Raw genomic sequence first — 24,498 nt, 5'->3', positions numbered from 1 at the left:
AAGTGAAACAGAAAATACCTTTATTCTACATTGTCCATGTGTTTTGTGGGGTGACAAGTGATGTTTTTTTATTGCCAATTGAAATATGGTGGTCTGGCTTGAAACATAAAAGCAGGGAAATGTTTCTTATTTCAATATGTAACAATCTTCATTTCTCTTGGAGTGTTTTGCTCATTTAACAATTTCAAGAAATTGTTTAAGAAACTGCCATAAAATCTATTTTGCACTTCTAGCTTCAAAAAGCTGTAGGTCCAGAGATAACAAAAACAGATCTTGTGCCAGCCTTTCAGAACCTGATGAAGGATTGTGAGGCTGAAGTCCGTGCTGCTGCGTCCCACAAGGTTAAAGGTGAGAATCTGTGCTGTGATTTTAGACACTTCACACATGACAATTCCATGTTTAATGACTAAACCTCAAATTAAATGCTACTTTAGCGATCCCGAGGCATTTTCACAGTTTTTTTAATATAAAAGGTTACTTGGCCTCTTAGCTCATGGACCGCAGCACGTTTTGCGCATGCCGTAAAAAAGCGACACCATGCCACCCTGCTCCTCATTTGTTTTTACAAAAATGTTGCCTACTGTTTCATTTTTCTATTTTGAATCTATCATGAACCAATTCTTGCTAATGAAATCCGTGTCTCCGCAACCATGCTTTGCGATCATCTCAGCAGTGATGTGGCAGCACCTCTTTGCACAGTCGTCTTACTCTGAATGTGAAATACAGCATAATGAGAAAGGTGGTTTGTGGAAAACTGCAAGCACCTCAGTATTGCTTAGGACAGAAAACCAATCCATACTTGATTCAATGCAGAAAAGTATTAAATAGCTTTCCTAAAACAAGCTGTAGGACTTTCAGGGTGTGCCTTTTGGTCTTATGAGTACTGCAGCTGATCTACCGGGCCTATAGGCCCACATATACTGTCATGGCATATTCAAGGTGTTATCTTCCTTGCTGAGATTGACATGCATTTAGACCAAATGCCTAGAAAAAGGCATTGAACCACATTTTCTAATGAAGCTGCTTCTTTTGTATCCCATACAGATAATGAAATTTAAGATCAAGTTGAGGCATAGTAAGCTCCATTACAATTTATCAGAACATATTAGGATCACCAAATTGATCTTTCCTTTGTTCCAGAAAGGCAAATGGTTTTAATGTTGGTTTTTTAGAGACAAACAAATAATACCTGCATATAAAGGAGGCTTGCCAATTCTGGAGTTAAAACCAAAAAATGAATGCAAGCAGTGATTTAGATTTTGGGTCCACTGGCTTTACCAAGCGCAAGATGAATATTTCTGTATACTATCTTTCGTCTGTGCCACATATTTCTCCAAGCACTTAGAAAATTTGAATTTAACTGTATTTGGATTCTGTATGCCGGTGCTCTGAATTATGACTTAACCCCTTGCATTTAAAAACATAGAATTTTGGTTTGATGCCTCATTTCTCTGTTTATTTGATTTGCTTTTACTTGGAGGTTGCCCAATTCTCAAGCTCCCTCTTTATTCCATTTATCTTTTCATAAGTCCTGTAACTCTCACTATCACAGTAGAAACTCCTTCATTCTTGTTATTAACATTTGTAAATGTTGTTCAAAGAGAATCCACTGAAGACCCTTACTCTCAAATCTCACAAAAGTTTACTACCGCTTGTTTCCTTTATGATCCCATTAAATTAATATTTTGTCTCCCTTTTTTGTTCCTTGCATGTGTCTGGAGTACCTTTATGGTGCTGACCTTTCTTTACATTCTTGAACAAATTCTTAGAGAAGTCCACATACCTCCTGCAATCTTATGAAACTTAATATATAACTACTCCATAACATGAATAGCACGGTCTGATTATTCCAGTAACTCTGGCGTTCTCCAATTTGTGTTCACAGAATTCTGTGAGAATTTATCAGCTGACTGCCGTGAAAATGTCATCATGACACAGATTTTACCATGTGTGAAGGTAGGTGTTTTGAATGCAGCATTCAGGCAAGGAGACTTTTCTGGTCCTCTGCCCTTCAGTTCAGAACATCAATGATCAGAATCACCAGTTTGGCCAACTCCTCATTATGCATGGTAGTGTAATTTTGGTGCTTACAAATGTAGCATTCAATTGCTTAATTCTTGTATGTTTGAAAGCCTATTTCTGACTTCTGGTGGTGCTAAAAAGCCGGACTGTAAGTGTAGAGATGGTTGTGAAGCTCCATAATTTGTGTTCTTGGAGTTATTTTCCATGTCCCTTTGCCAGAAAGCATTCTTTTCTCATTCACCTCCAACCTTCTTTCCTCTGTTGTATCATTTAGGAACTGGTTTCAGATGCCAATCAGCACGTGAAGTCTGCTCTTGCTTCGGTCATCATGGGGCTATCTCCAATTCTAGGCAAAGATAACACCATTGAACATCTGCTCCCACTGTTTCTGGCACAGCTCAAAGATGAGGTGAGTAGAGAAGTTCCTGTGATCGGCTGTCGCATAATTAGCTGTACTTAAAGTATTTCCTTTCTTGGGAGCACTTACTCCTCCTTGAGAACTAGGTACCATGCACATTAAACTGATGTCACTGTTTCAGCCTGTGTTCCGAGCCTCCCTTCAGCATGCCTTCTGTGAAGTGGTTTTGCAAGAAGCAAAAGCTTTGCACCATGGAATAGTGAAATCCGGCTCTAAACTGACTAGTTACTGTTTTCCATAGCAGTAGCTTTGTAATATACCTAAGAACACAGTGTTTGTTTCTCAGTGCAATATAGACACGACTAAAGATCAGAAAATGTGATCAGTGGTTTAATGGCTCACCAACATTGGAATTGTGGCTATTACAGTTCTTAGCTTGGTAGGCCTTTATGTTGTATAAACTTTAGCTATCCTTGTGGTAAGAAATGTAAAGCTGTGTCTTGGAACAGCGTCTGGAATGCTCTCTCCTCTGTCTGGTTCCACTATTTCTTTTATTAATTACCCTATAAGTGTGCTACGCCATAACTTTCCTCTGTTCATTGCTTTTTTGTGTGTGATTCTTTCCTTTAGCTTTTGATTAAGGTATGTTATAAATACATTAAAATAATAAAACAACTGGAAGACCTTTACACACCCATAACTTTCTGCTTCTTTGTTAGTGTCCCGAGGTGAGACTCAACATTATCTCCAACCTAGACTGTGTGAACGAGGTGATTGGGATCCGACAGCTCTCGCAGTCCCTGCTGCCTGCTATCGTGGAGTTGGCAGAGGACGCTAAGTGGAGAGTCAGATTGGCCATTATTGAATACATGCCTCTGCTAGCAGGCCAACTGGTAAGAGGCCAAGAAGTCCTACATCAACTAATTCAGCACTTATTTGAAACCTAGGTGTGATGCACTAAAATGTTTTAGGCTCTTGTGTGGCAAATAAGGAAGCAATATTTAACTGAAAGGTCACAGGGTACTGACTTGGTTCTTGATAATTTCCCAATGTATTGCTGGTTTAAGTGGAGCAACATGTTTTTAAGTGGAGGTGGATTGTAAAGTAGGGATAGATTCACCATAGATGGGCAAGTACTCCAATCCTGTGGTATAGGAAGTTTTTTTTAATTTTTTAATACGACGCAGATTCATGCATTTCATCCACTGCTACATGTGGCGTGTATAGTACCATGTTTAGAATAGGGTGGTACATGATTGAATAAATGTGGGGTCTGTTTTATTCACGTTGAATTGCCTGAGGTATTAGTCTTTTGTTTAAACGGGTTGTATACATTACTGCAGCTGTATTCTTGAAACTGTGTCCTGTTGGTTTTTATATGGTGATCTGTTCAGAGGAGTAGAAGGAGTCCTTTTGGAAACTGCATTCTTGACTACCCTGTTTATTGAAGTGTAAAGGCATAGAACAATGTCTATTATGACAACCAGAGCACTTTGTTTGATGGCGCTTGTCTTCTCCTGGGTGTTGAGCCGAAGTTAATATCCGGCACCAGAAATATGATTTCAACAGTAAACCTCTTTATAGCTTACATATGTGCCAATATTAAACCTCTGTAAATCATTAACTAGGTTTCACCTTCTGTCCCAATAGCTGCTGATTAATGAATGTTTGGTTTCCTTGCAGGGGGTTGAATTCTTCGATGAGAAGTTAAATACCTTGTGTATGGCCTGGTTGGTGGATCATGGTAAAAACCTACTTGATGTCTGTGCTTCTATAGTAAAACTAATATGATTTTGTTGATAGCGCTAAAAGAATACCTTTCAACCCAGTAGTACTTACAGCATTTTACTTGAAAATCTGCTTCACTGTTGTGGTGTTGAAAGCCAACTCAAAGAATGCCCATATCATCCTTCTGTTCAACCAAAACCTATTGAATGATAACACAAACAATTTTGTGTTCTTACCTCTTGCTCCCTTGAAATTGTATTAACTAAAAGTGGCTCCCAGATAGGACAACACTTAAACTCCAGATTCTATTTGGGTCAGGCTGAACCTATGATGCCAAAATACCCCAGGAGATCCTACATTAGTGGCAGTATGAAATGCAGTCCAGATGTCCAGCTGGACAGGGTTGGATCATTGAATATTGATGTAAGAATTAGTCACTCTACAGTAGTAGAAGATGCCACTGTGTCCTAGTTATAAAGTGACCCCCAAGTACACAAAGATTGGAAATGTGTTGGTCGGATAATCCATTGAGAAGAACCGACATTTTAAAGATTCATGAAGCATTCCGGCTATAATTGTAGGAGATTTGAACCCTATGCTCTGATTCAATCTATCAGTTTCCTAAGAACCCCCATATTATTGCCATATTGGTCCTAACTTCCATAAAAACCAGAGGACTGCTGTTACATTTCCCCCTCTACTACTATTAATGTAATTTTTCCTTATGATCTTTTGACACTTTTCCATATGGCGGTGCTCAAAATGTTTCATGGCAGTATTGGTTTTGTGGTTTTTTTTATGCAACTACATATTTTAAATGGATATGTAATATTTCTTTGTCATGTAGATCACTGCAAAATTGTGTAAACAATCATTTGAATGTAAATAATTCTAATTAGGGCTGCTAGTTTTATAGTATATTTTTTTTAACATTTCCGTCTGTATTTATCCATATTTATTTTTTGGTAATTTTATCTGTATTTATCCACATAAATTTTTGTTGCAAGCAAAAGACGCTGCGGCTAGTATTTTTTCACATTTATTCAAACAGACACTGCAGACTTGCACTCAGGTGTTATATAAGTTTAGATATATTTATGTATATACCTCAAATTAGGTATACAAAATACATTCATCTGAAAACTTTGCCAAAATAATTTTAAGTGAGCATAGGCCTGAACAGACCTTGAGTAACTTGCATTAAGAAACCATTACTGTGGTGCTATTCACCCTAGGGAAGGATAGAACTCCCTTTCTGTGAACAGGGCTTTTAAATCTTTTTCTTATCTAGTCACATTTGCTGTGCATTCAAAAACAGAGGTCAAATGTCAAGCTGTGTCTTTGGGGGAGCAACCCATTCTGTTTTTTCATTGCAGAACAACTTTGGTAGGATTTAGACCTACATAAGAATCCTTTATGGGAGAATTTTCTTCTAGGAAGAGCATTATTTTCCAGCATACACTATGATACATCTGTTTATAAATTGCTAAAACCTAAGGGGAGTGTTCATATTTTTGAGGGTAGGAGGAGGGTGCGAAATGCATTGTTTCAACATAGGAAACATTTCCCCAAAGAGCAAACACGCAGAACAATGGAACTCGACACAAAGGTCTTGGAGAGCTTTACCTGAGGACCAGCTGAATTTCATCTGATCATATGCATTCTTTACAGGCATGTGGAAATGAAGTGAAATGCCTAGAATCACATGAAGCCTTGCCGATGCAGCGACCTCAAGGCAAACGTAGGTGTGCTTTTTAGTAGCATCAGAAAACATTCCTGAAACTGCCATCCACCCTCATCCTAGATGGCCATCAAAGTCACAACAGCAACACATTGTGCACACCAATTAAAGTTAACTTGCAGCAGATGGTTCAGCATCAGCTGCACAGCCTTGTGAATACATTCTGATGCTGTAGCAGTTAGTTTTAACAGAGACATTAACCCCCCTTTACCACCTGCGCTACCTGAAGAACAATGGGGCTATGAAAATGCACACCCTGTAAAGCAATGAACTCCTCAGTGGGAGAGCGTGCCAGACGAGGATGGCTACACCACGAGTCTGGCCCCTTAGTAAGGCGCCTTTCATGTGCAGATGGCAGCTGCATTCCTCTATGCACCAGAATAGGCAACCCTGGGCAGGAGCACGGTTGCTCCGCAGTATTGTCTGAATCTGGTTTCTCAGTGTTTTTCCGTTTATATTTATAAATGCAGACTAAGGGAAAAAAAAGTTTTCTGTCTGCCTTTATAAGTAAAAATCTGTTTAAACGGAAAACCGGGCCCTTAATTATAATTCAACAATCTTTGCTTAACTTGCAGTGTGCAGGGGACATACTTTTCCCAGTTACCTGGAAAAATGAAGTAATCCCCCTGCACAGATCCAGATTTGCGTATATTTTGAAATCCTTTAACTATGTAAGTTCCAGTTGGGAAACAGCCACTACAATGCGCCCGTTTCCATAAATACCTTAATCACGCATGCATTACAACGCATGCGTGGTTACCATGAAAGCCTTTACCACGAGGACCCGCCCCCCCCAAAAAAAACCTCACCAGAAGAAACGTCGAGATGTGCAGGAAAACGGCGTCATTTAAGAGTAAACGGAAAGGAACTTCCGCTTCCTCTTAACGACGTCAGACGTCACCACGGAAGAAATCGAGAAAAAGTTTATGCGTAGAAAAACCATTCCGTTGTAACGCATGCGTGGTAAAGGCCTGGGGTAGACCAATTTGCCAGAACCCTGATGTCAAATTGAAGCTACTGAGAAATTTGGCAGCCAACCTGTCAGTTAGCTCATCGGCTCTAGGAATAGGATGTGCATCTGTTTTGGTTACTTCCTTGAGGCCTCTGTAGTCTACATAAAACCTCAGCTCTGTTACCACCCATGGTATGAGGTTAGGGGTCTAAGACCGCTGGGCTGGGCTTTCAGAGGGTTAATTGACTCCCAATTCCAGCATCTTGCTTTCTTCAGCTGTTTGGCTCTGACTTGGTCAAACTGCCTCTAGATTTTAATTTTGACTGGTAGGCTGTCACCAATGTCCACATACAGCTTGTCTAACCAGGGTTCAAAGAGGGTGGGGCTCAGAGACGACGACGAGACGAGACAATTCATTGTGCCACATATGAATTTCTGGGGCTTTTCGTGATTTCCACCTCATAGTTATGTTTCTAATAGCCAATAGAAAGGCAAGGTTTAATAATCCTGAATTGCACTTTGTAGGTGGTGATGCGGGTGTGGAGCCCCAGGATGCACTCCTTCAGTGTATCAGTAAGAGTAAGATTTGCGGCAGCTGCCGTCATTTGTCGTATCGTATCCCAGTATCCCCGTATACGCGGGCATTCCCAAACCACGTGTATGAAGCCTGCTCCTTCCAAAGAACATCTCAGGAAACAGTGTCGTGTCTGGGGGAACATCTTGTCTAGTCTGTGTGGGGTCAAATATGCACGATGCAGCACCACCGTTTGGATAAATTTGAACTTGGCGTTGCGGGGGATTCTAGTGTGGTGCTCCAGCACCATCTTCCATTCTCTGTCTGTGTGAGAAGTTGGCCTGATATATGATGTTTCTAATTCTGGAACCACCTTGTATCGGTCCAAACAATCCCTTATGGTGTCTGGTTGTAAGTCAACCTTATAGACAAGCTATTTTAATGGTAGCATAGACTAAGCAGCCTTAAAGGCTAAACTCAAGAGGTCGTGTTAAGCGAGCTGTTTTACCAATCACAATCCTGTAATATCAAATGAAAGGACACCACACAAGTATATATTATAAAAATGTGTTTATTTCTAAAATAATCCCCAGTACTCTTTATGAGCAAAGGGGCACAAGCGTTAAATCAAAAGCACAGTATAACATACAAAGTTGCACAATTATGGATGAGGGCGGGTGGCCACTCAAACCATATATTAAGAAAGTGGTATAAGAGATACCAATAGAACAGTGGTTAGGCCTAGGGCCTAGGGAATCGCTGGGAGCAGTCTGGACAAGCAATGCTGAAGTCGGGAAAAGCCCGCAGGATTCGGGTGCAGCGCATAAAGCACACGCATGCACCAATGCAAAGTCAATGGTGCGTAAAAGTTACACAAAGAGTTTAAGGATACTTCCTCTGAACCTAGATGGACAAAACTTTAGACACAGGCCCTAGAGGTGTGTACCAGTGTGGGAACACCGGCGTTTCAATGTTACCTCACCCACAGGAAGCGGGTGCATAGGGTCGAAGTGGCGTCAGGTTTCGCCACGCAGGTTCTTGGTGCTTGAAGCTGAAGATGCTGCAGGCGATATGAAGGAGAAGTGTCCAGGGTGGAACCAGGACGAAACCAGGCAATGTCGGGCGCAATCAGGTGGTTGTCAAGGAGCTTCTCTCCGCTGCCACGTGGGCTCTAGGGCATCTGCGACGTCCAGGAGCGGGTCACGAGCTGTCCCACGCAGGCTCTCACCGTCGGCGCTGTCGGCTTCAAGATCGGAGCAAACAACAATTGGCAAGAGCAATCCACGCAGGACTGGAAGATTGCTTCTCACTCGGACCAGGAGGGTCAGAGCGGGTGCTCCTTTTCAGAGGAGCGGGTGCAAGTCTGGAGCAACGAGAATCACAAGTCGGTTTTAGGTTTTCTCCGGCACAGGGGCCACAAGCCAGCTGGCAAGTGACTGGGCCAACGCGTCGAGCCAAAGAAAGCAGAAGGGCCCCACGCAGCACTCGTCGAGTGTAGAGGGGTGAGCTTCGGTGCAAGAGTGGCTCAGGGTTGGGGCTTCTCAAACCCCGGTGTACAGCTTCGAGGGTCACTCGTGGGCTGCACGGTCAGCGTCTCGTGGTCTTTTCAAGATGGCGTGCCCCACGCTTCCGGTCGCCTCCACGGGTCTCAGCTCTGCAGGGACTGTGGATCGGGCTGTAAGAAGGCAGGCAAGCTTGATCTTGTCGATCTCTGTCGCTCGAGTTCCGGCGGGAACTGCAACAAAGCAGACGTCGAGGTGCTGGATGGTGCCTGTTTGCACAGGGTGGTCACTCCTTGACCACAAGGGAGATTCTTCAGTCTTCTACGTTGAGTAGGATGTCGAAGGGTCCAGAGTTTCTTTTCAAATGTTTCATCAGGATAATCTGAGTGCGTTGGCACTGCTCCTATTCTTATACCAATCTAGGGGGCTGGATTACATGCTAGGTCCCCTCCTATGGGTGGGACCCAGGAAGGGGGTGGATACACCCCTTTCCTTTGATCCAGGCCGCGCTGGGACTGGGGCTGGTGTGCCCCAGAACCGGTTTGGCCGGATTATGCAAGGGGCAGCCTTGTGCTCCCCAGGCAGTGTCTGGTTTCTTTCAAACCTCCCTGCTACAATCCACTATCTCCTGTCTGGGGTGGTGTAACACCTCCCTGCGACAGGAAAGCCTTTGTCCAGGCCTCCTCTGCTGAGTTTCGGTCAGCAGCAGGAGGTCAGACTCGTGTCTGTGGCAGAAGCATCCATTTTGTGGTTCTGAGGCTCTTTTAAAAATTAACCGCGTTTCAGTAAAGTAACATGTCTTCTCCCTCTAGAGGGGTGGAATGCTATCCCCGTCGACAGGACTGTCGAGGGGATAGTATTCCAAATCGTATGACACCTTACACGACATGTTTTGATAAAGCCAAACCAAAGTTGCTATATAACCGCGAGGATTATAAGGCACTTAAAAGTATATGGTATGGCATTATCCCGGAACAGCTTAGGGAGTTGTTCCCGACAGCTGCAGACAGGCTCTGCTCATACTAGAGCTCCATCTCCCATTAAACCACGCACTCAGCCTCCAGGATTGATAAGGCCTTCCCTAGGAGTGGCTCACAGGTTTATGTGTGTCCAGATATAGGTTTAGATATAGGTATACTATATCTAAGCAAGGGGTGACTACACCCACTTGCCCCAGCTGAGTGATCAGCCAGTTGTGTCAATTTAAGAACCAGCCAGGGGTGGCAAAAGCTATGCTTCAGCCCCTGGTGGGCCTTGGTGGCACCTATGCCCTGAGCACCTATAGTGCATGGTACAGGGGCTGACAAGGAGTCCATTTACAATTGGCTTATGTACCTATAGTACATGTATGTGAATTTAGAGAGAGAACAGCAGGCTGGGGGTCTGATTAGCAGGCCCACAGCCTCAGTAAGTCGAAAACCAGTGAAGCAAAAAGCAAAAATTGGGGTGACCATAGGATAGCAGACCCTACTCTCCTACAGTCTGACAGTTCTTTGCCTATATCCGCCTCCCATTGGGTTTTTAACGGCAGCAGGGAAATTCTCGTGTGTGCACTGATCCCAGTGTATAGCCATTTTATCAGATGACACCCGCTACCCATATAATACACCATCTTGATTAACTCATTGTCAGGTGAGGCTGTCCTCTGTGGAGCCCAGTGTGTTTTAACAAACCTAATCAGTGACGTTTGGGTTAAAAATAGAGCCGCCGGGGCTCCCGTGTGGTGCATGAATGTGTCATGGTCCATTAGGGTATTCTCCCTAAACAGATCTGCCACCGTAGTTATACCCACCTTCAACCAGGGTGTTAGTTTACGTTGTGTCAGCCTGCCGCTTGCCAATGTGATCCCTAGCAATGATATATTTCCTGCATAGCTACACGCCGTTTGCGTATAGTGCAACGCCACTCTCCAGCATCGTAATGCTGTCTGTATTAGCATGGGGAGCTCCGACGAAATCCTACCTCGTGGCAGCAGCAAGGCGTGTAACGACCCGTTTTCCAGGTCCGCAATGGTGTAGTCAATTTCTGTAGGTTACGCCCCGCTGTCCAATATGATAACCATTGCAATTGGCAGGCATAGTAATATGCACCTAAAGTCTGGAACACCCAAGCCCCCCACCACAGTTCCAACCTGCAGCTTTTTGAGGCTGATACGGCGTCTACCCGTGCCCCAAATAAGATCCGTAAGCAAAGTGTTAATCATGGCAAAGGTGCGCTGCGGCACAAGCAAAGGCAAGTTTGTGAAGTAATAAACCAAGCGCGGCAACATGACCATTTTAGCAATGGCTGCTCTGCCCGTGATGGAGAGTGGTAGCGCACCCCAGAAAGCCACACTAGCTCTTAACGCTCTGATGGCCTTGTCCAAATTACCTTTTAACATGTCTTCGTGCTTCTTATATATCTGTATTCCTAAATATTTAAAAGTCGCCTTCAAAGCTCTGAAAAATCTCAAAGAGTGCTCCTAACGGGGTGCGGAGGTTTGCCATGTACCTGCGGATATCATCCGCGTACGCTGAAAACAAATAAGTCGTATTACCCAGACGTATCCCTAGATCCAAAAAATCACGGTGCAAGCGTATCGCCAATGGTTCCCGTGCCAAGATAAATAGAAGGGTCTACAAAGGGCATCCCTGACGCGTACCCTTATGTATGGTGTATGTCCGGGATATATGTCCCCCTGTTCTGGTACGCGCCGTAGGGGCATTGTATACTATTCTCACCCAAGTGATATATTCTGCCGGAATGCCGAATTTCCCCATGGCCTGAAACATGTATTCCCAGTATATAGAGTCAAAGGCCTGCCGTAAGTCAAGGGAAAAGCAGCCCGCATGTGTATATCTTTTCGGGGCCTCTGCTAGTATGTAATGTAATTTCCGAATGTTTAGGGATGTGCTGCGTGCCGGCAAAAATTCAGCTTGGTCCACGTGGATCAGTTTTGACAGGTGTTGGAGCAGTCTGTTCGCCAGTACTTTGCTCAATATTTTGTATTCCGTGAATAGTAGCGACAATGGTCGATAATTTGCCATGTCAGTGTGTACCCTTCCCGGTTTTGGAAGCGCACTGACCAGTGCCTGTGCCTTCATTTCAAGTAGAGAGCCTTTATCCCACACCTCTTTGTATAGCTCCTCTAATCGGGGCACTAATGTTTCTGCATAGGTGTTCTAGAATTCAATGGGGAGCCCGTCAATACCAGGCGTTTTGTTTCGTGGCAGGCCCTTCATTGCTTCTCTGATTTCTTCGGAGGTGATATGGCCGACCAGCCCTTTACGCAGCGGTTCCGGGATTGTTGGGTAAGTGAGGTCAGAGAGGAATGTCTCCGTCTGGTGTATTGAGTGTCTCTCAGGTGCCCTATACAAGGCGGCATAATAGTTGCGGAACACCGCATTTATCCCTCCCTGTGTAAATATCGTTTCCTCATCATCCGTAACAAGCTGAGGCTTGACCACAGCTGGGGGGTCGGCCCTTAGAATGTGGGCAAGTAATGTAGCCGCCTTGTCGGCTTCACTGTGGGCACGCTGTGTGAACGCTGCATAATCTACTACCCTTAAGGATTCCAATAGTTCAGCGTGTCAAATGCGCATCTCCTGTAAAGGTCCACGTTTCTCCGCATTTGTGACTGCCTCTTTTTCAAGTATGCCCATTGTCTCCTCCACTTCTACTAGTGAATTATGTAATTCCTGTCGTACACCCACCGTCGTACCAATGGCCTTTCCTCGTATAACCTCCTTAGAGGCGTCCCATTCTATCAATTTATTCGAGGCTGTGTTGGTGTTGTCTAAGAAGTAATGGGTAATAGTATTCGCAAGGGCAGCACAAAAGACCTAATCCTCTAACATCTGTGGCCATAGGCGCCAAGTGGGGACCGGCATGGGTATCCTACCCCATGTGATTACAGATTCTAACGAGTTATGATCAGAGAACGTCTTGGGAAGGTAAGTAGAGTCAAGTATCTGCATGGCTATCCTACTAAAGCAAAGCAGTCTATCTTTTCTCGTGTGGAGATCATGTACCGTGGAGTAATAAGACTATTCCCTATGGAGGGGATGGCGCATGCGCCATACATCTCGTAAATCCCAACCCTCCAACCACTGGCGCAGTGCAGCCGCCTGCTTCAGTACACTGATGCCCTGTATTGGTGGGTGTGACCTATCCAGCAACACGTCCAACATCACATTACAATCCCCTCCCAGTATCCAAGGGTAAGCTTCCCACCCTGCCAACGCCCCGCTCAGTGTGGTCCATAATGCATCTTGCTCATGATTAGGGGCATAAAAGGTACCAAGCACCACTAATTGGCCATCTAGTAGACCCTTAACAAGGACATACCTCCCCATTTTGTCCACACGCTGCTCCTGCGCAACAAAGGGTACCCCATTTTTTATCCAAATCGTAGCACCCCTAGCAGAATTAGAGTACATTGTAGAGAACACTTGACCTCTCCATTTCTTCCTGAGTTTCACCACTTCGCTTGCAATCTTGTGCGATTCCTGCAGATGAACTATGTGTGCCTTGCGTCGTTGTAGCTGTGCATGTATTCTGTGTTTATGTATCGTGCCCATACCTCTTATGTTCCATGTCAGTACTTTATATGTCCCCTGTGTATGCATTTGGACAGAAAAACCACCTCGCAACAGTAGAACAGGACATTTCTCTTGATCATCATATCAACAATAGCGGACAATTTTAGACCGTACCTCAACCCACCCCCCACAATACACGATCCAACCTGAAGATGGTATTGGACCAAAACTCCCAACAAACAATCTAACATACAAACATGTCGTCAAGGAAGAAATAAAATAAAATGATATCAAGAAAACAGAAAGAAACGTTGCAAAGAGCCTATGCCATATGGGGGGGAGGGGGAGGGGGGGGGCCTGCGCCGCGCACATGTTAGAACGTGGGTAGCGTCTGTCATGGTAAGCTGCTACGGTGCCAGAGCTATATTGAGTCATGCCTGTTAAGAGGAACTTATAGCGCCAGATTGAGGGAACCTCATCTATTCGCAGTGCCAAAAATAACATATAAAGGTTACAATACTTGTATAAAGCCATCATCCAAAAAGATTTGCAATCAGCTGTGGTGTTGCTGAGGGAAACAAAGCAACACTGCCTTCTGAGTCCGAATTATGAGAGTCTTCCTCTTCCGAGGAGGATTGGTGAAGAGATCTAGGCGCATTCGTGAAGGCTGCCATAGTCCGTACCGCCTGCTGTTTGGTCTGTTGCATCTGCTGCGAAGTGACCCGCACACGTTCCGAAGGTTTCCGCAGCCTGCTGCCCCTGCGTCTAGTCGATGAGACCATGCCTGACTTCCGCCTCTCCTCTGCAAGCATTTCCTTTTCCTCCTCGTTAGTAAGTTCCATTACCTCCAACCAGTCTTCAACGTCTCCAGGACCTAGGATTTCTGCTCATGAATGACCTTTAGGCGGGCTGGGAATAGTAGTGCATACTGGAGTTGCAAGTCTCTAAGTCGACGTTTCACGGCCATGAAGGAGGCCCTTTGCTTTTGTACCAGCATGGTGTAGTCGGGAAATAGCAAGACCCTCGTGTTTTCAAAGTTAAGCGGCGCCGCTTGTCTGGCCTTTTTTGTAGTAAGAGATCCCGATCACGGAAGTTAAAAAATGTAACTATGAGGGGCCTTGGGGTAGCACCCGGTCTGGGTCGGCCAGTCTGTATTCTATGCACCCATTCTATGCAGTATTGGGCAGAGAGACCCTCCGTGGTGACATTGTCTTTAAACCATTGCTCCATGTAACCCACCACATCCGGCTCCTCTCTTTTCTCCGGCAGACCTATGACTCGAATGTTATTCCGGCGCGCACTCCCTTCCGCATCTTCCACTCTATCAATCAATGTGGCCACCTGGGCTTGCAATTGTGTTACATCCGCCTCCGTCTGTTTTTGCTTAGGCAACAGTTCAGCCAGCGTTGCTCCCTGCTCCTTGACCGTCTCCGCTGTCTTAGTGTGGTCCCCTCTAAGCAGGGATAAGCCTGTGGACAGAGATCCTATCTGGAGTTCTAAGGCCTTCCTTGTGTCACGCACCTCCTTCAATATCGGGTCCAGTTTGTCCTCCGTAGTCGGTGCTCCGGTCGGGGGTACATATCCAGAGTTCATCACCCCATCCATGCCCTCTGGGTCCTCCTGCGACATTGCTGATCCTTTTCATCGGGACAGAACCGCTGTCCTCAGGAGTTCTGTTTTTTTTTTCTTTCAAAGTTCAGGCAGTTTTCCTCAGGTGTCTGGAAGTTGTTGGTGTCTTCTCACAGTGTCTTGGAAGTTGGAGACAGGTCGATAGGGGTGGGGTCAAGTCAGTAGTTGTCTTCAGGCTTTGCTGTACGGCATCTTCTTTGTCCTTCTTAGGTCGCGGGTAACTAGTTTCAAGGTCTGAGGGAGCCTCCTAAATACTAGATTTAGGGAACATTTTAAGGGAGTAACAGGTAGCTTACCTGGGGTGACTGCACTTTCTATTATGCTACCCTCCTGTGGGAGGGGGCATAGTCCTAGTCCTAGTCCTGATTGGAGGAGATACCTCATTTTCAAGATGGATGGGACTGAAAAATGTGCTTTACTTCGCCTCCTCCACCTGAGGGGTGGAGTTGGAAAAGGTGGACACACCTCCCAGGCTTTCTAAATTTCCACTGGTTTTCTCGCCCAAATTGGGGGGGGTGAACTGGGGGCTGCCATCTGCTGCTAGCAGCAGAGGCTGAGGGTCACATTACTAAGGCGGCAGGCCTTTGGAGCTCACCACACAAGCACTGTGCCCATCCTGGGCGGGAGGTGTGACACCGACTCCCAGGATGTGCATTGTTTCTGGTCCGAGAGAGCAGAGGCTCTCCATCCCGGGGTCTAGAAACATGTCTGTGTGTGGCAGGCTGCCTAAAGCTGGTAAGTGACCACATCAGCGCTGGTAGATTTTCAGGGGGCACATCTGAGGTGCCCTCTGAGTATACAGGGTAATCTCATACTGGCATCATTGTGGATTAATTAGAAGGAGTTGTTTGGTACCAAACACTCTTGTGTTCAGTGATGCCATCATGGTGCTGTGGAAATAGTTGTCAAGTTTCCATCCCAGGTACTCTCTATGGCTTCTTTGGCACTTACAATATTAGGAAATGGACCCAATATTGATGGGGCACATCTGCTCCTGCATATGTCCTCACCTATGATATAGTGTGTAGGAGAGTAGGGTCTGCAATCCTATGATCACCCGGACTTTTTGCTTTTGTTTCACTGGTTTACGACTTTCTCGGGCTGTGGGCCTGCCAATCAGACCCACAGCCTAGCTGTTCTCTCGCTAAATTGATGTGTACCTTAGGTGCATTACCCAATTGGAACTGGGCCACCCTGTCAGACCCTGTAACTCAGGGCATCGGTGTACCCAGGGCCTACCAGGGGCTGAAGCATGTATTATGCCACCCCTGGATGGCCATCTAAATCTGACACAACTGGCTGCACGACAGCTGGGGCCACGTGGCGTACTCGCCCGTTGCTGTAGGTGTAGTATCCCTATACCTAACCTTAAAATGGACACCCGAGTTCCTCTCAGTCACTCCTATGGCAGGCCTTGACAATCCTGAAGGCAGAGTGCCTGGAACCGTGTGAATTGGGCTCTGGCACGAGCCGAGCCCGGTTGCAGCTTGCGGAACCAAGACCCAATGGCTGTTCCATGATAACGCGTATCATATCGGTAACTTCGGTATCGCGTTATCAAGACATGTCGAGTAAGGTGTCATACGAATCGGGATGCTGCCCCCTCATCAATACTGGCGACGAGGTTAGCATTCCGCCCTTCTAGAGGGACACGACATGTGCGTAACTGTGAACCCCGGTTAAAGTTAACTGAAGCCTCAGCTCCACAAAATGGACGCTGCCACCACAGACACAAGTCTGACCTCCTGCTGCTGGGAGTCCTTCCAGCGAGGAGAGCTTGGACAAAGGGTTTCCTGTCAAGAGCGGTGTTCGCACCGTCCCAGACAGGGTTTGTGTATTCTGGGTAGGTAGGGCTTTGCAAGAAGGTGACTGCGGAGTGGCACCCCGGTGCTCACTACGCATCTGCCGGCTAGAACCAGTTCCAGGGGCGCGCAGCCCCTGACCTGGGGAAAGTCCAGCAGGGGGAGAGGGGTGTAACTACCCCCCTTCCTGGTCCCACCCTTAGGGCAGGACCTAGTCATGTACCCACCCCTTTCTTTAGTATAAAGGCCGGAGCGGGGACCCTTCCAAATCAGATCATCTTTGAATCAAGAATACTTTCTACGAAAGGACTTCGAGACTCTTCTCAAGATTTCTCCCTTGTGGCTAAGGAGTAGTCACCCTGCCTCCGCAGGCACCATCTAAGAACTCTGCGGTTTGCTGCAAGTCCTTCCTCAAGGATCCGACGGCCCAGCTCGACGAGAACCGGCTTCCCTGGCACCTCTGACCTCTACCCACGTCGTCAGCTCAGCTGAGATCTGTGGGTGCGACGAGACCTCGAGGGACCGGCCATCCTCAAAACCTGCACGCTTTCTTAATCAGCACGACCATCGAAGCAATTCTCTGGTGAGTGCTCTGGGGTCCGAGAAGCCCCGACCCTGAGTAGCTCCTGCACCGAAGTGCAGTCTCCCAGCATCTCCACGATCTGCGTGGGGCTCTTCTGCTCGCTGCTCGCTGCTCAGCACGTCGTCTGGTCACTAGCCGCTGGCTTGTGCCCTTCTTTGACGACATCCGACAACCAACGCTGCTGGTCTGGTTGCTCCAGACCGGCCCTTGCTCCCTTTTTCGAGAGGAGCACCCCGGACCCTCCTGGTCCACTCAAGACGCCATCTTAGGCCCACCACGTGGCCCTGAGATCTGCCAAGGCTTGTTGCCCCAATCCTGGGCCCAGCGACGCCGACAGCATCAACCTTCGTGGGACAGCTCGCACCTCCATCCTGGTCGCCGACAACGCCTCCTGGTCCGTGAGACTGCAGAGCCTAGCGTCGCCCACTCACCTAGTCGAGGTGACGGCCATCCGGTGCCTTCCTGGTACCCTCTGACTACTGGCTAGTAGTACGAACTTGGTCCCCTCTGCTTTCAGGTATCAACGATCACTGACCCAGGCTTGGATCTCTACGAACTATTCATCACTGGTCGCCGGCCAGCAACTCCTTTTCTTCCGGCTCCTGGCTCGTCAGCGAAGACCCCCCGACGCCTGTAAGACTTGTGCAGCCGCAGCCCTCGTGGCTAGGTAACTTCGGCATTTCGGTGCCTGCATAGCCTCCTTACTCTAGGGTCCCGAGTCCCTCGCTTCCGACTTGCCTTATCGGGTCCGCCCGAGACCACTAAACTTTCCGTGCCCTCGGGCACTTGTTTTAATTGTGCACTTGAAGTATTTTCTAAGAGCTTTGGTTCTGTGCTTAGTACCCTGTCCTCATAAAGAGTACAGGGCTGTTGTGATTCTAATAAATATACTGTTTATTTTCATAACACTTGTGTGGTGTCCTTTCACTTGGTGTTCAAGGGGTATGTGATGGTATAACAGCTGGCTTAACACGCCCTCTAGAGTTTAGCCCGAAGACTGCTCGTATCCACGCTACTAGGATAGCTGGTCTAAGGTTGACTTACAACCAATCACCATAAGGGACGTTTGGAACGATACATAGTGGTCGCTAGAATAGCGAACGCTGCATATCGGGCCAACTTCTCACATAGTGCACCCCGCCTTAGGGCTTTTAAGGCCTGCTAGAGGGGAGACACACCTATATCTTAGGCAGTGTTAGTTAACACGGCACACAGGCAGTGTTCCTTATTGATTTTGTCTGAACCTGGGCATGTATGCTGCAGTGGCAGTCTTCATGGCCCAGGTGAGGGGTCCCTAAGTGATTCTCTTCAGTCCCAATGCCCTTGGTATCCAGATAATATTTACTAGGGTCTTACAGGGGGCCTGAAGGGCCAATCATGGCATGGCTTTTAGGGAACAAGCACTGGCACAGGGGATCTGGTTGGCAGGGATTCTCTGCACTTTAATCGAAACCACATCAATGTTCAAGGACAAAGTAGGGGCTAACCATGGAAAAAGAGGCATTTTCGTACAATTAAAATATTGAAAACATCTAAAATGCTGTTAAATCCACAGCAGTAGTGCCAGACAGCGGGAGCGCCTAGCAGCTTTCAGCGACTGCCATCTCTGTATCTCTGCGGCTGAGAATACGGGCTCTAGGGCAGGGCCAGAACCGGAATGGTGGAGATCAGGGAACGCTGTTAGGCAGTCACATCCTTCGCCTCAAACGGGTGGAGTGCCAGCAAATAGAATCCAGTATGGTCGATTGGTGGCTTAATAAAGCAGCACTTTAATGCGCCAACAAAAAATAGAGCAGGCAAGTGGAGCAAAAAAGATATTCCATTGTCTTTTGGAAATAAAACACAATTTTGAACATTATATCCTTCCCATTAAAATGTCGTTTTTTTTTCAAATGTATTTTCATTTATTTTTTATGAAACAAAATATTCCATAATTTGTGTATTGTTTTGAAGTGCTAATCATAGAAATTGCTGAGGTGGGGTTTCCTGGCTTCAATTTGTGATTCAGTGAGGTTTCAAAGAAGTAAAAAGCTAAAAACCACTGGTGTACGTAATTAAATATTTTTTACTGTTGCACCACAGTTACACATTTACAAGCACTGTAAAACATATAATAAATGCTTATCCTAAAATGATCTTTCACTTTCATTGCCAGTGTATGCGATTCGTGAGGCAGCCACCAGCAACCTGAAAAAACTGGTAGAGAAGTTTGGCAAGGACTGGGCACAAGCCACCATCATCCCCAAAGTTCTGGCTATGTCAAACGATCCCAATTATCTGCACCGGATGACCACGCTCTTCTGCATCAATGTAAGCCTGTCATGAAATGCTAATTTGTTAGAATAATTATTGCAACTGATGCCTATTTTTGAGCTCAACAGCTATGAGAATGATATAAGAAATACTGGAGATGGGTGTTTTTGGGCTTAATGTTCTCAGCCTAGATTAGAACTATTTGGTCCTTTTGCTGCAATTCCTCAAACCATAAAAATGTAGTTCAGTTACTTCAATATAGATGTTGTTTCTCGAAGCTTGATTCTATTCCATGGTCTGGGAAATGTACCATGAAAGGCCCGTGAATGGGTATGATTGGTATACAAAATAGATAGTTAAAAATCAGGGACTGGCTTTCTTCCAAGTACAAATAGTGTAAACAGTGTAAAATAATAAAACTAATAATAATAATTAACATTTTTGAGTTTTGAAAGAAGCCATGGCTAGATTTCCTCACCCCCCAACTCCCCAATTAACTATTAGAATAGTCTACCTAAATATGGGATTACCGAAATATTTTCTTAGATAATCTTTATTTATCTCCTACAGGAAGTATAGTAAATCTCTTGTTTAAAAAGTGTTGAAAGTGGCTGAGAAAGCATATGTTGCTAGCCTGTAAAGCAAGAAAGGAGAGCTGGATAATTACTTTGCATTTTTTTTTTAACCAGAGTTTTTTTTATAGCCTGAACTTGACCCAAAGGTATTGGAGCGCTTTACATGAGCACCAGTTGCGTTACACAAGGACAAATTCATTTTTGTTGGGCATGGGTAGATTGAGGAATTTGCCCAGAATCACAGGATATTGAGCGTCCCTGCCAAGACTCTAACCCAGTTCCCCAGGTGTGAGGTCTACCGCTCTAACCGTAAGGCCACATCCTCTCTTGTTGTTTATAAAACATTCAAGCCCCAGAGAGAATTAATTGGCAAAACGACCGGAAATTACCAAATAAAGATCAACTGAAAGGGCTGAAGATTCTCAATTTTGGCTTGGGCCATTTCACGACCACAGCCTATCAGGCTGGGGAAACCTAAGCCCTCTATCAAATACACCGCATAATGATGTAAACCAGAGTAGTCAGAATGACAAAAAAGTGGGGAACCATGAACTCCACTAGCTTGCCTCCTGTCAGAAATCGACAAGACCATCTGCACAAGTTGTGGGATGGGATAACCTAGTTCAGTAAGTATGCAAAAAGGAACACCTCAACAAATGCATCAATGAAGCCCAAAACCGAACCAACTTAGTTCTTTGTTGAAAAATTCTCTCTGTGCCTGTCAGCAATGCAGTAAAGTCTTGAAGTTATGTGTCTCTTTATGTATGAGAAAAGCAGCACCCACTGGTGCTCCACCCCGGCAGATGGAGAGTGTAGCCTTGGGGGAGGGAATTGGTGTCCAAGGTGGGTTGGGTCCCGCAGAGATGTCCCTTGTCTCTTTAGAAAAGTGAGGTGGTCCCAGGTCCCAGGTCCCAACTGCCCATTAACACTAAGAAATATGGCAGTGGGTAACCATCAATGGTAATAAGGTGGAGGCTCTTAGAGATACAGGAGCCAGTGTGACAGCTGGTATCTCAAGAGCAGATTGACCCTCATGCATTTTGCAGAGTTGTTGCCGCCGACAACACAGAGAGCCATTGTCCAATGGCTCAGGTTCCCTTTGAGTGGGGTGAGGTCTCTGGTACTCTTCAGGTAGCTGTGAGGCCCGCTATGCCTGTTGACTGTTTGTTGGGGAACAATTTAGAGAGCTCACCTTGGGGAAAGGTGGAGAAGAGTACTCACTTGGAGATGGTGGGTTTGCTTGACTGAGCGTGTGTGACCATCCGGTCAATGGCAGCCCTTTGGGATGCTCAAGAGGACCTGGAGCCTGAGAGGGAGGCTCAGGAACCTGCCTTAGAGAGAAGAGGCAGGGGGTGCAGGAAACCGGCCCCCGAAGTTCCCACTGCCCAGGAGGAGGTAGACCCTGAGGGGGATGCCCTGGAGCCTACCAGGGAACAGGTAGCTGAACTGGGGGACCTGCCTGAGCTGACCCTTTGGCAGCAGGAAGGATGCCCCTCCAGGGAGGAATTCTGCTGGGAGCAGCGAGAATGCCCTTCTCTTGAGGACTTGCGGCAAAAGGCTGCAAGCCAGGCAGCAGGTGATCAGTCTGGATCACATTGGATCTACTGGGAGAATGGTCTCCTGTATAGTGAGCCTAAGGTTGCTGAGCCTGGGTCAGCCCGTGTGCTGTTGGTACCCCAGAGCTTCAGACCCTTCCTACTGGGGCTGGCTCATGATGTGCCATTGGCAGGACATTTGGGGCAGGACAAGACCTTTGAGAGGCTTGACACCCACTTTCATTGGCCCCAAAGGCGCAAGAGTTCAGACATTCATTGCAGGACATGTCAGACTTGCCAGGCGAATGGAAAGAGTGGGAGGAAGCAGAAGGCTCCTCTCCAGCCATTCCCTGTGGTCAGTACCCCCTTTGAGCGGGTGGGGATTGACATTGTGGGGCCACTGGACCCCAAGACAGCCATGGGCAACAGGTTCATCCTGGTCTTGGTGGACCATGCCACCCGGTGCCCGGAAGCCATACCTCTGAGGACAGTGACGGCCCCCGTTTTGGGACGAGCACTGATGGGAATTTTCTCCCGAGTAGGATTCCCTCGTGAGGTAGTGTCTGACCGGGGGACCAACTTCATTTCCAAGTATATGAAGTCCCTGTGGTAGGAGTGTGGGATAAGTGCACCACTCCTTACCAGCCCCAAGGACATGGGTTGGTTGAAAGATTCAACCGAACCCTAAAGGGCATGATTATGGGTCTTGAGGAACCCATGAGGCGTAAGTGGTACATCCTTTTACCATGCCTGTTTTTTGCATACCGTGTGGTGCCACAGAAATCTCTAGGGTTCAGTCCCTTTGAGCTTCTCTATGGACACCCAGTCAGAGGACCTCTGAGTCTGGTCATGGAAGGCTAGGAGCAATCTTCCAGGAAACCTCCCCAAGATGTATATAGCTACATGCTGGCCTTCAGGAACCAGACTCTGAGTTTCAGACAGCTCGCTGAGGTGAATTTGTAAGCCAGCCAGGAGGAGATGAAGAGATGGTATGACCAGAATGCCACTCTGGTAGAGATTCAGCCTGGTCAGAAAGTGTGGTTCATGGCCCCAGTGGAGCCCTGCGTGCTCCAAGATAAGTGGACCGGACCATTTGAGGTTGTGGAGCGCAAGAGTCCAGTTACCTACTTGGTGGGCTTGCGGTCTCCCAGGAACCCCCTGCGGGTCTTGCTTGTCAACCGCCTTAGGCCCCACTTGGAGAGGTCCGAAGTGGGCATGCTCCTAGCGACAGATGCTGGAATGGAGGAGGAAACTGAGCCTCTTCCTGACCTCTTGTCTGCCACCGAGCAAGATGGGTCAGTGGATGGTGTAAACCTCTCTTCAAACCTGACCCCTGAGCAACAGAATGACTGCCGCCAGTTGCTGGGACTCCCTGATTTGATCTCCCTGGTCCCTGGCATCACAGATTTGTATGTCTATGATGTGGACACAGGAGACCGCTTACCTGTGAAGCATAAAACTTACAGAGTGAGGGCTTGCATCAAAGAGGAGATCTCAAAGATGCTTGCGCTAGGGGTGATTGAGTAATCTAGCAGTCGTTGGGCCAGCCCAGTGGTCTTGGTCCCAAAGGCTGCAGCGCCAAGTGCCACACCCGAACTCCGGTTCTGTGTGGACTACTGATGGCTCAATTCAGTCACGAAGACTGACGTGCACCCCATCCCCAGAGCTGATGAGCTCATTGACTGGCTAGGGGCTGCACTGTACCGCAGCACGTTTTGACTTGACGTCTGGGTACTGGCAGATCGCCTTGACTGATGGGGCAAAGGAGAGGTCAGCATTCTCCACACCAGATGGGCATTTCCAGTTCCAGGTTATGCCCTTTGGGATGAAGAATGCCCCTGCCACCTTTCAGAGGTTGGCCAACCAGGTGTTGGTTGGACTGGATGAGCTCAGTGCTACCTACCTGGATGACATTGCAGTGTTCAGGACCAGTTGAGAAGAACATCTGCGCCGCCTCTGCGAGGTGTTGTTGGCGCTGCGAAAGGCAGGCCTCATGATCAAGGCGAGTAAGTGCCAGATCGGGCAGGGTTTCGTGGTGTACTTGGGACACCAAGTTGGGAGCGGCCAGGTGGCGCCCCTACAACGCAAGATTGAAACCATCCTGGCTTGGGAGCCCCCCAAAACCCAGACAGAGATGAGAGCCTTTTTAGGGCTCGCAGGGTACTTCAGGAGGTTTGTCATTGTTGCACCCTTGACAGAGCTGACTTCCAGGAAGCAGCCCAAGAAAGTGATTTGGACTGACACCTGTCAGAAAGCTTTTGAGGCCCTGAAAGCTGCCATGTGCACAGCGCCCGTGCTCCTGGCACCCAACTTCTCCAAAGAGTTCATCGTTCAAACAGACGCTTTAGAGTATGGTGTGGGGGCTGTTTTGTCACAGATGAATGAGGAGGGTCTAGATCAACCCATAGCCTTCATCAGTAGGAGTGATGTGTTTTATCTAGGAACCCGATCAATATTGTGACCTTATGCCCCTATACGGCTATAATCAATAAATATCCCTATAATGGCATAATAATCAGAGCCATATTTCAGTAACTCCCCTCTGCAGTCCATGACACAGCAGAAGCCACTTCCTTAGATTCCTAGAGAACACACAGAGTTCTTTCGACACACCAAACCCCCAGCAACCTGGGAAAGCCCCGCTTGCTTTGTTTTGATTAGTAATAGAACTCCTGCGAGCACTGTAAGAACGACCAGTTCTTAGTGACATCTTTATTAACGTCTTATGTCCAAAACGTACGTCAAACTCTGCACCTTTCAGGTATAAATATACCAACGTTGCCT

At 46.8% G+C, this 24,498-nt stretch overlaps 1 protein-coding gene across 2 annotated transcripts in view; it reads left to right on the top strand.

The window, feature by feature from the left end:
* Nucleotides 1–24,498, top strand: part of LOC147701127 (uncharacterized) — a 208,286-nt gene that overhangs the window by 98,485 nt on the left and 85,303 nt on the right. For both annotated transcript variants that reach the window (XM_086929894.1, XM_086929893.1), the window contains exons 7-12: nt 234–348; nt 1,886–1,956; nt 2,297–2,431; nt 3,100–3,273; nt 4,064–4,124; nt 19,507–19,661. In XM_086929894.1, the coding sequence (XP_086786020.1) occupies nt 234–348; nt 1,886–1,956; nt 2,297–2,431; nt 3,100–3,273; nt 4,064–4,124; nt 19,507–19,661 (711 nt within the window). The remainder of the gene's footprint in view (nt 1–233; nt 349–1,885; nt 1,957–2,296; nt 2,432–3,099; nt 3,274–4,063; nt 4,125–19,506; nt 19,662–24,498) is intronic.

The sequence above is a fragment of the Lissotriton vulgaris genome, chromosome 7 (genome assembly GCF_964263255.1).
Source record: "Lissotriton vulgaris chromosome 7, aLisVul1.2, whole genome shotgun sequence".
Taxonomy (NCBI): Eukaryota; Metazoa; Chordata; class Amphibia; order Caudata; family Salamandridae; genus Lissotriton; species Lissotriton vulgaris.
This window is presented reverse-complemented; position numbering and strand designations above follow the sequence as displayed.